Genomic DNA, 14,955 nt, shown 5'->3' on the forward strand with positions numbered 1-14,955 from the left:
ATGTCAGCATGGCCAATTGGCCATGCTGGTAGGGGCTGATGGGAATTGTAGTTCCTGAACATCTGGAGAGCCGCAGGTTCCCTACCCCTGCCCTAGACTGACTGTCTCCGTCTTTTGGGTTGGCAAACCTTCTGCTAACTTGAAATGACCTTTTATGTGAACTTTTCACTCTTTTTTATATATCACGACAATTTCCTAGCCCAGTATTGCAGTGAGGATATTCACGGGTGAACAATGGGTTTGGCTGCATGGTGTAGTGGTTAGGAGTGGTGGACTCTAATCGGGAGAACTGGGCTTGTTTCCCTGCTCCTTCACATGAAGCCTGCTGGGTGACCTAGAGCCAGTCATAGTTCTCTCAGAACTCTGTCATCCCCACTTCCCTCACAAGGTGTCTGCTGTGGGAAGAGTGGGGGGGGGGGGGGGGGGGATGGTGGCCAGTCTTCAGCCAATCATCAGTGGCGTAGGAGGTTAAGAGCTCATGTATCTAATCTGGAGGAACCGGGTTTGATTCCCAGCTCTGCCGCCTGAGCTGTGGAGGCTTATCTGGGGAATTCAGATTAGCCTGTGCACTCCCACACACGCCAGCTGGGTGACCTTGGGCTAGTCACAGCTCTTTGGAGCTCTCTCAGCGCCACCCACCTCACAGGGTGTTTGTTGTGAGGGGGGAAGGGCAAGGAGATTGTCAGCCCCTTTGAGTCTCCTGCAGGAGAGAAAGGGGGGATATAAATCCAAACTCTCCTCCTCCTCCTCCTCCTCCTCCTCCTCCTCCTCCTCCTCCTCCTCTATGGTAGGGCTAGAGCCCCGCCTGACCCCGATCTTCATAGGAAGTTTGGAGTGCCTGTTTGCTCAACTGGCCGGGTTCAGCTGCAGAGCTGGCTCCAAGTCTCACTGAGGCCAGCAGCAAACTGAGCTCAGGGGGCTGACTGGATCTAGTTTTATACTATTGGCTCCGCCCACTTGGGGGCGGAGCCAACAGTATAAGATAAGATCTGGTCAGCTGAACCTGGCCAGTTGAGACCAGCAGCAAACAGACCACTCCAACTTCACACGGGGCAGTTGGCTGATCAACCAGGCTGAACCGCCCCCCCCCCCGCCCAGCTGTGCCCCACCAGTGCAGCCGAGGGATGCAATGCCTGGCGTGAGCACTGGGTGCTGCTTTAGTAAAGCTATGCCCCTGTGCAGAAGTTCCCAGGTTCGATCCCTGGCATCGCCAACAAAAAGATCAAGTAGTGTAAATTCCCATCAAGTTGCAATTAACTTCTGGCAGCCTGAGAGGGGGGTCAAGAGAAGAGACCAACAGAGGTGGTTTGCCATTGTTCCCCTCTGCATCGTGATCCTGGTATTCCTTGGTGGTTTCCCATCCAAGGACAGTCGTCCCTCCCACACTCTGGGGTTAGGAGCGCAGCGCTCCCTGCAGTGTGGAAAACGATGAGAAAAGTTTTGTCCTCCCCAACCCTTGCCCCCACTTCCAGCCCAGTCCCCGCCCCAGAGCCGGGCTCTTCCTCCTCCTGGCTCCACAATTCTGGGGTTGTCTTGCCTGCCCCTGTCGGCTCCCAGGTTTTGCCAGCTGCCTGGGGCCTGAGGCTGACTTTCTGCTCCCCACCGGCCCTTCCCACCAGCCCTTTCTGCTCCCCATCAGCAGGCCCCACTTAACTTCGGAGATCTAATGATAACAGGGTCAAGCTAGTACAGGGAGTAGGTCAGTGGTGGCGAACCTATGGCACGAGTGCCAGAGGTGGCACTCAGAGCCCTCTCTGTGGGCACGCATGCACAGAGTTCGTCATATGGAAAATTGGAAAATCGCTTTCCCACACACACATCTAGGCTGGCCTGGGCCACTGGGCACGACGTGTAGGTAACCCTGTTAAGTGCTGTTAAACCCCACTGATTGTCAAGGGAAGAACTAAAGCGCAATCCTTTACCTGGGAGTAAACTTGGTTGCTGGCAATGGGGCTTGCTTCTAAACCCTCCCAGGGTCATGATTCACCCACTGGAAGAGATGCACGGTTGCTTCAAAGCAAAGCCACCTTTTACCACCAAGCTTACTCCCAAGTAATGTGTGCCTTGGAGCCAACTGTTTTTCTAAACTAAAACCTCAGTATTCAGGTTAAATGGCCGTGTTGGCACTTTGCGATAAATAAGTGGGTTTGGGGTTGCAGTTTGGGCACTCGGTCTCGAAAAGATTCACCATCACTGGAGTAGGAGATGGGAAAGACCTCGGCCAGAGACCCTGGGGCGCTACTGCCAGTCTGAGCAGGCAGTGCTGACTGTGATGGGCTCAGCATACGGCCACCCCGTGTGTTCAGGCGGCAGCTGAAGATCTCTGAGAATCCCAGCTGAATTCCAATCTACAAATGGCAGTTTCCCCACGAGAGGGTCTGTCACTCCAGTCATCCACAAGACTCAGGAAAGTTTCAAGAGCTTTTTTGGAACGGTGTCATCCCAGGCTCAGGTAGCCAAAACTGGGAGGTTTGGCTCTCTGAACCCTAGTATACACCTTACAGTTGAGTTCGACTTATGAACTCCCCCCACCCTCGCATTCCCGTAATATCAGCATGTGAAAGGACAGTGGGAGCAGCGGTATTGTTTGGGGCAGACGGCTCACTCCTTCAGGAAGGGAGATAAGGATGAGCAGCTTGGCTGTATTGAACTAGTTGCTTTGCAAGCAGGGGGAGCCATGATATTGGCCAGGCCATCTGCAGCTGGGGTGTGGATGTGCAAACTGCCAGGCCCAGAGTGGCGCAGACCTGACCCCCTGGAGAAACTGTTTTCTTTGGAGGGTGGACTGTAGGGCATTACATCCCTCCCCTTCCCAAATTCTGTTCTTCACAGCCTTGAGAGCCAGCGTGGTATAGTGGTTAAGAGAAGGTGCACTCTAATCTGGAGAACTGGGTTTGATTCCCCACTCTGCCACTTGAGCTGTAAAGGCTTATCTGGGGAACTAGATTAGCCTGTGCACTCCAGTACACACCAGCCGGGTGACCTTGGAGCTCTTTGGAGCTCTCTCAGTCCCACCCACCTCACAGGGTGTTTGTTGTGGGGGAGGTCTCTTCTTCTTCTTCTTCTTCTTCTTCTTCTTCTTCTTCTTCTTCTTCTTCTTCTTCTTCTTCTTCTTCCTCTTCCTCTTCCTCTTCTTCTTCTTCTTCTTCTTCTTCTTCTTCTTCTTCTTCTTCTTCTTCTTCGTCGTCGTCGTCGCCGTCCTTGTCCTCCTCGTCCTCGTCCTCGTCCTCGTCCTCGTCCTCCTCCCCCCCCCGCAAATTCTGTCCTCCCCAGCCCCCATTCCCAAATATCCAGGAATTTCCCAACATGTAGTTGGCAACCTTATTTGTGGGAACCACAGTTCATTCTCAATTATTTAATTACTGGGCTAATCACTGAAGCCTGAGCTGGTTAATTCGTGGGGATCTGTCCTAATCAAATTTGAATAGTTGGAGCTGCCCATTAAGGTCTTTTTTTCTGAACAGCAAATTTTGTTCTGCTGAGTTACTATAATAAGGAACTTAAAATATTAAAGCTGACCTGCACAGAACCCTCATTTAATTAATCATCAGCTGTCTTACTCTTCTTCTTATATGTCAAGAAAGGAATCTGTTTTGAGGTGATGGTAACGCAGAAATGAATTTTAAATTTAATTGGCAAATTATAAAAAAGGCAATTTATTAATATTCTGAAATTTCTTTGCTCTGTGGACAACGCTGTCTGTTTTGAATGAATGAATAACTTTTATTGTTGAGGCCAAAGGCTATGACAACATGTAAATTAACAGGTCAGTTTTTAACTGCTTAATTTTTCGATGATTTCCTCCATACCAAAACCAAATGTAAAAAATTGCTTCATGTAATTTAACAATTTAATCCATGAAACCATCAATGTTGTCCTTTTCTTCTCCCAATCCCTCCCTTTGTCTCTCCTCCACTTACTTATTTTCTTCAACCTTCCTTGAGACTTAAAATATAGATCAACTTTAAACCGAATAAACCATTCTAGCATTTACGGTAATCTCCCGTTCTTCTATGACAGTGATGGCGAACGTTTTCAAGACCGAGTGCCCGAATTGCAACCCAAAACCCACTTATTTATCGCAAAGTGCCAACATGGCAATTTAACCTGAATACTGAGGTTTTAGTTTAGAAAAAACAGTTTGCGCCAAGGCACGCGTTACTCAGGAGTAAGCTTGGGGAAGCAACCATGCAACGCTTTGAATGGGTGAATCACAACCCTAGGAGGGTTTACTCAGAAGCAAGGGCAGTCTAGATGTGTGTGAGTGGGGAGGTGATTTTCCGCTCCCCCTATATGACGAACTCTGTGTGCGCGTGCCCACAGAGAGGGCTCTGAGTGCCACCTCTGCCACGCGTGCCATAGGTTCGCCACCACTGTTCTATGATCTCCCGATTGATTTCTTAAAATTTAATCTCCCCTCTGATTTTTCTAATATTTTTCAACTTTGATGCCTGTTGTCATTGCTAAATTAAATAGCAGCTTTGTTTCATACAAATATTTTTTTTCACATATTCTAATGGTATAATTTCTGGAACTGAAGGGATTTCTCTCTGTGTTAGTTGTTTAATCACTTTGCTGCGTTTATTCCAAAAACAAATTAATTTGTGAGCATTACTACCATATATGTATGAGAACAGCATATACATGTTTTCTTTATTCTGGTTTTTATCAGGATAGGGGAAAGGGGCCATTTAGAATTACCAGCTTAGATTTCAACTAAATTGGCCTTAGGAAATATGAAGGAGTTGGGAAGATCTTAGAGCCAACTTCTTCTAGGAGCCTTATCTTCCATTTGGGTCAGGTAATTTTCTCCCTTTCAGACTTTCCCAGTCCTGTGTTGGATCTGGAATTATCAAAAGAGCAGGAACGCGAAGTGAAGTTGACCTGGACGCCGGGAGAAGATAACAACAGTCCTATCTTGAGTAAGAAACAGCGAATTATCCAGAGGCAATGTTAATCGGCAGGGGCGTAATGGCCATTGGGCAAAGTGGGCAGTTGCCCAGGGTGCCCCCTTGTGGTGGGTGCCAAAAATGCAGGGTTCGTTTTTTAATATTTTAGTAGGTTTTCTGTTTCTGGCCTACAGGGAGGGCAGTTTTTAGACTAGCAGCACCAAAATTTCAAGGATGTTTTGGTAGACTCTTCTGTTGCTATCACCCAGGTTTGGTGAGGTTTGGTTCAGGGAGTCCAAAGTTATGGACTTTCCAATGGGAGCTAATAGGAGATGGGGGCTACGCCTTTGAGGGTCGATAACTTTGGACCCCCTGAACCAAACTTCACCAAACCTGGGAGGTATCATCAGAAGAGTCTCTTACTGATATCACCCATGTTTTGTAAAGTTTGGTCCAGGAGGTCCAAAGCTCTGGACTCCCAAAGGGGGTGCCCCATCACCCATTGTTTCCAATGGGAGCTAATAGAAGATGGGGCTACACCTTTGAGGGTCCATAACTTTGGATCCCCTGAACCAAACTTTACCAAACCTGGATGGTATCATTAGGAGAGTCTCCTAAAGATACCCTGAAAGTTTGGTGCTGCTAGCTTAACAATTGCACCCCTGACAGCAGGCACCCCAAATTTCCCCAGATTTTCCTTTTAAATCCCCCCCCCCTTCGACATGGATTTAAAGGGAGAATCTGAGGTTCCCAGTTTAAACATTAAAAGTGATGCTGTTTCAGGGTGGGGGAGAATCAACCCCAAATAGCATCACTTCAATGTTGTTTAAACTGGGAACCCCAGATTCTCCCTTTAAGGTGGATTTAAAAGGAGAATCTGGGCTCTCTAGTTTAAACACCATTGAAAATGATGCTGTTTGGAGGTGGATTCCAGTTTAAACAAGGGAGCCCAGATTCTCCTTTTAAATTCACCTTAAAGGCAGAATATGGGATTCCCAGTTTAAATAACATTGAAAGTGATGCTGTTTCTCCCAATTGGGGGACTGGATACAACACCATAAAATGTTTTCATAGCAGTAATAAAACATTTTGAAAGCATTTTGAAAATGTTTAAAAAATATTTCTGCTGTGTGGCTTGGCCTATTGCTGTGTTCAGACTTGTGAGTTGGGGCATGTTCTACAATGTGATGGTGTCTTTGAAACGACCTGGTGTAAAAAATCATTGCTTGGTCACAGTGGGGGAGGGCAGCTGCCCGGGGGGGGGGGTGCCAAACTTCAGTTTGCCTAGATACGCCACTGGGCGTAGCTACAAGGGGGACGGGGGGGGTGTGCGCGTTGCACCGGGCACGTGCCTGGGAGGGGGATCAAACTCAGGTTTTGCCCAGGGCTCCAGTTTGCCTAGTTACGCCACTGGTTAATCCAGAAGCTATTCTTATTTTATCATCAAAACTCTTGTATGAGGGTGTTTGGGGTGCCTTCTTGTGCTTCACCTGTTTTATTTCACAGCAATTGATCCCATCTTCTCTAAATCAGAGGGAGATAGAGAAGGACAAGACTCATAAACAGCCTAAAATTCTATTCTGAATGGAAAGGGGTTTTTTTATAGCAAAGATTAAGACACAGGCCCCTTCTGCACGGGCCAGTAAACACAGGTGTAGGACGCTAAAAAACCCACGGAAGGGGTACTTCGCACAGATTCCGCTCCCAAAATGAGTCTGCCCCCTGTTATTTCCCCCAAACTGTTTTTTTAATTGCTAAACAATTTATATCCCGCCCTATCGCCACAGGGCTCAGGGTGGATCACAACAATCAATAGCAATTTATAAAAACACTTTAAAATAAAGCCATGCAAAAATTAAAACAGCAGTACAATAATGCCAGGTAACAATATGCAATACAGAGTTATTACAATAATAGATGACAAAACATAATCCCTTCCAAATCTTCCGGATTCCCTTTCTCTAACGTGCTACTGGAGTTTTTTTTTTAAAATCCTGGGTTACAGCTGTTAGTGAGTGAACGACTGGGCAGGATGCATTTTATTTGCCTCTGTTTTCCTTTTTTAAAATAAATTTCATGGCTTCTGTGTAGCTATGCAGGTGCAGATGGTCATATCGTGGGACATCGGCCTGGCTGTGCGGGTTCATTTGTGTGGGAATGTGAATAAAAAGCATGTGTGGGAAGTGAATAAAAAAAGAGACGCATCTCCTTGTGAAGGTGCGGCAGCTAACCCGGATTGTTTCCATGGACTCCAATTGCTGCCTGCATGGATGCATGTGAACATGAAAACAGGAAGATGGGTTCCTTTATCCTGACTGCAACCCACTATACATTTGCTTTGTGGAAGAGGCCACACCCCTGCTAGCAATCAAGAAAACAGCCGTGTAATGTTCCTTAGGTCACTTTAGTGCTGTTCAGATCATTGTAATGCACTTCAAATGAAACTTCAAAGACTGCTGGGATGGGGGTGTGTGTTATTGGCTTTAGCGAATGGATTATAAAAGTCTGTATGTGTCAGTATACCTGGAAAGGGGAGATATGAAGTGTCGTTACAAAGTGGAGGGTTGTTGTCTTAGGAAACACCACAACTGACAGTTTGGGACTCAAGCTACTAATATTTTTTTCCTGCCTATGGAATGTTGGCAGAGCCAAACCCCAGATGGTTTCTGTAGGAGGTGGATCGGGATGTAATACCTGACCCCACCTGGGAAGAAGGAAAGGACCGAGTGGACTTTAAAAAAGCTCAGGCATTTTTTCATTCCTTTGATCCTCCTTTCATTTATCTGGGGAATTCAGATTAGCCTGTGCACTCCCACACACGCCAGCTGGGTGACCTTGGGCTAGTCACAGCTTTCCGGAGCTCTCTCAGCCCCACCTACCTCACAGGGTGTTTGTTGTGAGGGGGGAAGGGCAAGGAGATTGTAAGCCCCTTTGAGTCTCCTGCAGGAGAGAAAGGGGGGATATAAATCCAAACTCTTCTTCTTCTTCTTCATTTGAAGGAAGGCAGCCAATAACAAGCTCTGCCTCAAAATGGCTCAACCCACTTTTTGAAAAGCTGGGTGCAAAGGAAAGTCCTGGGGGGCCCCACAGTGCCCAATGGCCCCACGTTGGGAGACCCTGAGCTAACGCCTCCTTTGCAATTGGAAGCTCTGTGTATGTATTTGGATGTTTAAACTCAGATCCCTTCTGACCTGAGTTTTAAAAGCAAGGTGGTTAGTGAAATGGCGGCGTGCCTAAATGTTTCTCAAACATTTGACCACACAGGCTCATCCAGTCGCAAGCTCGGGCGTTACCCGTCCAATTACCTGAACGTTACCGGAATCCGAAACTGCATCCGAAATGTATGAGAATGTTATTTCACTGGCATGCAGATGCTTTGGAGAAGGTGGTGCTTCTGCCATTCTTTTCGGTCACGCCCTGAAGTGGTCTTAAAAGTCTTCCTTTCTAATCTGATTTGGATGCGATTGATCTTCTCTCCCCCACAGAATATTACGTGCTGTTTGAGGAAAGTATCTCTGATCCAGGGCGGTGGCATGTCCTGACCCACGTGCCCGGAAACCAGCCGTGGGCCAAGCTCAACCTCTCGCCGTACGGGAGATACCGCTTCTCCGTGCAGGCGGCCAACTCCTTCGGGCGTGGCAACCAAAGCGAAAGCACGGATCTTTACGAGACAAGCCCAGCAGGTGAGGAGTCCTAGGGTGCCGTGGAGAAATAGGTAGTCGTGTCCTTGAAGGAGAAAACAGTTGCGGTTGCATCGCTGGGAGCAGTAGAGCAACCTGCTCAAATGACAAGTCAATGGGGCAACGAACCCCTTACATAACTGACGAGGACATTGCGTTGAGTGCGCTCTCGGTTCCCATGCAGGATTGGGAAGTCACAGAATTTGCTACATGGGTGCAGAATTCTGCAGTCTGGGATTCGGTGCTGTCATTTCTACAAAATGTTTCTCGCCCTGATGGCTGTAAATAGGCTAAAGGGCACTTTTAAAGCATCAAGGGCTCGGTAGAACTTCAGTCATCTGGGAAACGGGGCTTAACTGCCCTGGATAGCGTGTTGTCCTTCTTCTGATTAGCAGAACCAGAAGAAATTTGTGGGAATTTAGGAAATACACCCATATGTTATTGAACTGGCTTACCTTTAACGCTGCTCATCAAACTCAGCTTTTCCGGGCTAAGAAGCTGACCTGCCCTTATATAAAGCAGTGGTGCGACCGCACTTGGAGTCCTGTGTTCTGGTCACCACATCTCAAAAAGGATATCGAAGAGATAGAAAAAGTGCAGAGAAGGGCAACGAGGATGATTGAGGGACTGGAGCACCTTCCCTATGAGGAGAGGCTGCAGCGTTTGGGACTCTTTAGTTTGGAGAGGAGGCATCTGAGGGGGGATATGATTGAAGTCTATAAAATTATGCATGGGGTAGAAAATGTTGACAGAGAGAAATTTTTCTCTCTTTCTCACAATACTCGAACCAGGGGGCATTCATTGAAAATGCTTGGGGGAAGAATTAGGACTAATAAAAGGAAACACTTCTTCACGCAACGTGGGATTGGTGTTTGGAATATGCTGCCACAGGAGGTGGTGATGGCCACTAACCTGGATAGCTTTAAAAAGGGCTTGGACAGATTTATGGAGGAGAAGTCGATCTATGGCTACCAATCTTGATCCTCCTTGATCTGAGGTCGCAAATGCCTTTAGCAGCACCAGGTGCTCAGGAGCAGCAGCAGCAGAAGGCCATTGTTTTCACATCCTGCAATCGCGGGAGGCTCCTGTGCCGCCACTGCGAGTAGCAGAGTGCTGGACTAGATGGACTCTGGTCTGATCCAGCAGGCTAGTTCTTATGTTCTTATGTTCTTATGGGGGTTGAATTCTGAGTAACATGCAACTAGATTGGGATCCAGGAATACCTTAGAGACCAAGTCAAGCCAAAGTTCCCTTTGTCAAATGCACAGTATATGAGTAATAGACGCAGAAAGAGAGAGATCTTTTTCAAACCTCACTTCAGTCCCGGCATTCATACGTTTCATGTTAGATATTGCAGATTAACTCCCTCGACTTCAGTCCCCGGTTGCCGGACCTCCATAGGAACTGGTTGGCCACTGTGTGGGACAGGAGGCTGGACTCGATGGACTCTGGCTGGTCTGATCCAGCAGGGCTCTTCTGACGTTCTTAGATTAACCTCGGTGCTGTAGGCAAGGTGTACCGTTGATCACAGCTAATAAATACGCCAGCGTAACTCTATATCTGTTGCTCTCTAGCCCCTGACGTGAATCCATCTGAAGTAAAAGGAGAGGGAAATGAGACTGACAACATGATCATCACCTGGAAGGTATGAATTGTATAAATATTCTTGCATCACTAGCATTGGCAGGTCCGTTTGCTCAGCAGCAGTGCCGTTCTTGGAGGGGGGCCCTGGCTCAGTGAGAGATCCTCTACTTTGCATGTCAGACATCTCCACTGCAGTTCCCAGCATCTCCAGCTGAAAGGGTCAGATAGTGGTGGTAGAAAGTGCTGTCCAGTTGCAGCCTCATAGGGCTTTCAAGACAAGAGACGTTCAGGGGTTTTTTTGCCATTGCCTTGGCCTAGCAACAGTGGCGTACCAGGGGTAAATGGTGCCCGGAGACAAATTGTCTCCAGGATGCCCCCCAGGCTCTGCCACCCACCACCCCAGCTCCGGCCCCTGATGTCCCCAGGCTCCACCCCCCACTCCTCGACCCACCCATGTCTCCATGGACATGGACACGGGCAAGGTCTAGGGTGCTTGGAGTCAGCAGGAAAGTCCTGCTGCCTTGCCATTTTTGCGTGCCTCGGACGGGGTCGAGGCGTGCGAAAATGACAAGACAGCAGGACTTCCTGGTCACCTGGGGGGCCGATTTTGCGCCCTCCACGTGACCAGAAGAGTGGCACCCGGGGACAAGGGGTACCCCTTGTCCCTAGGCAGATACGCCACTGCCTAGCAACCCTGGACTTCACTGGTGGTCTCCCATCCAAGTGCTAACCAGGGCTGACCCTGCATAGCTTCTGAGATCTGATGAGAATGGGGTAGCCTGGTTCATCCAGGGCAGGGCAGGAGACTTTCAGTGGTGGATTTCCATTGGCTGCCTCTGCACAGTGACCCAGGACTTCCTCGGTGGTCTCTCATCCAAGTACTAACCCTGGTTAGCACAGTGACGCCACTAATGCCCCCAACCCAGTCCCACGGCCCTTCCAAGTAGCTACAGGGAACAGAGGCTGCCGGATCAAGAGACCTGGCAGTCCAAACTTTACCATGTTCTTGTTCAAGAAAGAGAAGAAGAAGGAGGTTTGGATTTACACCCCACCTTTCTCTCCTGTAAGGAGACTCAAGGTGGCTTACAAGCGCCTTTCCCTTCCTCTCCCCACAACAGACACCTGGTGAGGCAGGTGGGGCTGAGAGAGTTCTGAGAGAACTGTGACTAGCCCAAGGTCACCCAGCAGGAATGTAGGAGTGCAGAAACACATCTGGTCCACCAGATAAGCCTCTGCCACTCAGGGGGAGGAGTGGGGAATCAAACCCAGTTCTCCAGATTGGAATCCACCTGCTCTTTACCACTACACCACACTGGCTCCAGGTTTATGCATTTTGTTTATTGTCAGGAATACTTCTGTTCACTGTAGGACAGGGGTCTTCAAACTATGGCCCTCCAGATGTTCAGGAACTACAATTCCCATCAGCCCTGCTACTTGGCCATGCTGGCAGAGGCTGATGGGAATTGTAGTTCCTGAACATCTGGAGGGCCATAGTTTGAAGACCTCTGCTGTAGGAGAATGAAACCTTTCACTCAAATATGGGAACCTTGCCTTCTTACTCCTGTGGGTACACACATCTGTCTTCAAATGTTTGGGCCTCAAAGGCATGGATGCCTGAAATACTTTTAACTGGCGACTCTAGAACCTTGGACCTTATACCCTAGAAAAGGGCATATATGCCCCTTCCTGAGCTTATGAAGCAGCCTTACTCTGAATTAAAACTACTGGTTCTTTTAGTCCAGCGTCTTTCAGTCTGACTGGCCACAGGATCTCCAGCAGAGAAACGTTTTCTGAGATTATTGTTTTTTAACTGACGATATGAGGGTTGGAAACTGGGACTCTCTGCATGCAGAACTTGTGAATAGCCATGTGCTCCACACTGTGTATGCAAAGCTACCCTGCAGAGCTACCCTGGCATTTGGTGGTCTGCCATCCAATTACTAACCAGGGCTGATTCTACTTCGTGCTTGAGAGCCAGTGTGCTGTAGTGGTTAAGAGCAGGTGCACTCTAATCTGGAGAACCGGGAGATTTGATTCCCAACTCGCCTCGCCACTTGAGCTGTGGAGGCTTATCTGGGGAACTAGATGAGCTTGTGCACTCCCACACACGCCAGCTGGATGACCTTGGGCAAGCCACAGCTCTTCGGATCTCTCGGCCCCACCCATTTCACAGGGTGTTTGTTGTTGTTGTCATCGGTTGTCGTCGTTGTCTTCCTCCTCCTCCTCCTCCTCCTCCTCGATCAGGTAACTTGGGCCATCTAAGTCATCACCTGTATTCTGTAATCTGCAGTAATATAGACATTAGTTGTTGTTGTTCTTGTGAAGAAGAAGAAGAAGAAGAAGAAGAAGAAGAAGAAGAAGAAGAAGAAGAAGAAGAAGAAGAAGAAGAAGAAGAAAGAAGAGGAGGAGGAGGAGGAGGAGGAGTTTGGATTTATATCCCCCCTTTCTCTCCTGTAGGAGACTCAAAGGGGCTGACAATCTCCTTGTCCTTCCCCCCTCACAACAAACACCCTGTGAGGTGGGTGGGGCTGAGAGAGCTCCGAGAAGCTGTGACTAGCCCAAGGTCACCCAGCTGGCATGTGTGGGAGTGCACAGGCTAATCTGAATTCGCCAGATAAGCCTCCACAGCTCAGGCGGCAGAGCTGGGAATCAAACCCGGTTCCTCCAGATTAGATACATGAGCTCTTAACCTCCTACGCCACTGATACAGTTGATGTCCAGAGTGCTTTGCACTCGATTACAACTGATTTCCTGTCATCAAAGCTCAGTTCCCCTAGAATAAATAATAGCTTTGAAGAGGGAGAGGCTGGTGCCAAATCCTCCCTTCCCCAGGCTTCACCCGCAAATCTTCAGGAATTTCCTAACCCAGAGTTGGCAACCTTGCCTATAGATCAGTGGTGGCGAACCTTTGGCACTCCAGATGTTATGGACTACAATTCCCATCAGCCCCTGCCAGCATGGCCAATTGGCAGGGGCTGATGGGAATTGTAGTCCATAACATCTGGAGTGCCGAATGCTGCCTGCACCATCGGCTATAGATAGTGTGTAAAATGGCCTTTTTTAGTTGATAGACTCGTGGCAGGTGGCGGTTCCAGGTTCTCCAGATAGTTATGGATTACAAAGAAGATTCCCATCAGCCCCTGCCTCAGCATGGGCCAATTGGCAGGGGGGCTGATGGGAATTGGTAGTCCATGTAACTGGAGATCTGAGTGCCAAAGCGTTGCTCGGCCACCACGACTATAGATAGTGTGTGTAAAATGGCCTTTTAGTTGATAGACTCGTGGTAGTGAATTTTTTGTGGGACTCAGATGTTATGGACTACAATTCCCATCAGCCCCTCCCAGCATGGCCCAATTGGCAGGGGCTGATGGGAATTGTAGTCCATAACATCTGGAGTGCCAAAGGTTCGCCACCACTGTGATATAATCGCGTGAGACCGTGCCAGGCGCATGTGTGATGCTTTGGAATGGTGCGTTTTTATTGTGGCAGCAGATGCCACTGATGTCTGTATTTTCACTCGTGTTTAAAGTGCTGGCGTATGGCGCTAATCACAAGAGGGTTGCCCGTCTTGTGCTGCAACGCGGTTCTGCCTTCTGGAAGGCCCCTCGGAAGCCGGCTGATTTTGCGTCGCCGCGGACGTTGGGCTTCCTTTGGGCCGCAGTTCCCGGAGAGGCTGGTGCTGCCGTTTATTCAGCCTGAGGAAGCTTACCCCGCATTCAGCCTGACGAGTGTTGTTACGGAAGGAGCAGCAGTGGCGTAGTGGTTCAGAGCAGGTGCACTCTAATCTGGAGGAACCGGGTTTGATTCCCCGCTCTGCCGCTTGAGCTGTGGAGGTGTCAGACCCCGGGTCCAAAAATAATAAAAAACTGTAGATTTGCTCTAAAGGCTTTATTTCGATTCGAAAGGTAAACTGAAGAAAGACGAATCTGAAGATCCCGCTCAAAACTAATTTCTGTATCCCCCGAGGTTCCCTGTCCCCCGTAGCCAAACAGCTCACTCGATTCCGCCGGCAAAGGAGAGGGTGAGGGACGGACACCTGCAGAGAATAAAGCAACGCAGTTCCCTTTGCCAATGCCTGCCACTCCTCAGCTGTCGGGCACAGGCATGACGGGAGGTTTATCTGGTGAACCAGATTAGCTTGTGCACTCCAACACATGCCAGCTGGGGGACCTTGGGCGAGTCAGCAGTGGCGTAGGAGGTTAAGAGCTCGTGTATCTAATCTGGAGGAACCGGGTTTGATTCCCAGCTCTGGCCGCCTTCGGGAGCTGTGGGAGGCAAGCTTCTCTGGGGAATTCAGATTAGCCTGGGTGCACTCTCACACACACGCCAGCTGGGTGACCTTGGGCTAGGTCACAGCTTCTCGGAGCTCTCTCTCAGCCCCCCCACCCACCTCACAGGGTGTTTGTTGTAGGGGGAAGGGCAAGGCAGATTGTCAGCCCCTTTGAGGCTCCCTGCAGGAGAGAAAGCTGGGGATATAAATCCAAACTCCCTCCTCCTCCCTCCTCCTCCCTCCCTCCTCCTCCTCCCTCTTCTTCTTCTTCTTCTTCTTCTTCTTCTTCTTCTTCTTCTTCTTCTTCTTCTTCTTCCTTCTTCTTCTTCTTCTTCTTCTTCTTCTTCCTTCTTCTTCTTTCTTCATAGCTCTTCAGAGCTTTCTCAGCCCCACCCATCTCACAGGGTGTTTGTTGTGTGTGTGCGTGGGGGGGGGGAAGGTAAAGGAGATTGTCAACCCCATTGAGTCTCCTTACAGGAGAGAAGGGGGGGTATAAATCCAAACTCTTCTTCTCTAAAATACAGGAAGTGGA

General features: G+C 48.9%; 1 protein-coding gene across 1 annotated transcript in view; it reads left to right on the forward strand.

The window, feature by feature from the left end:
- Positions 1 to 14,955, forward strand: part of LOC125428002 (neural cell adhesion molecule L1-like) — a 76,130-nt gene that overhangs the window by 6,781 nt on the left and 54,394 nt on the right. Inside the window, exons 2-4 of the mRNA XM_048487575.1 lie at positions 4,821 to 4,922; positions 8,375 to 8,572; positions 10,144 to 10,214. Of these exons, the coding sequence (XP_048343532.1) occupies positions 4,821 to 4,922; positions 8,375 to 8,572; positions 10,144 to 10,214 (371 nt within the window). The remainder of the gene's footprint in view (positions 1 to 4,820; positions 4,923 to 8,374; positions 8,573 to 10,143; positions 10,215 to 14,955) is intronic.

This window comes from Sphaerodactylus townsendi, linkage group LG03 (genome assembly GCF_021028975.2).
Source record: "Sphaerodactylus townsendi isolate TG3544 linkage group LG03, MPM_Stown_v2.3, whole genome shotgun sequence".
Classification (NCBI taxonomy): Eukaryota; Metazoa; Chordata; class Lepidosauria; order Squamata; family Sphaerodactylidae; genus Sphaerodactylus; species Sphaerodactylus townsendi.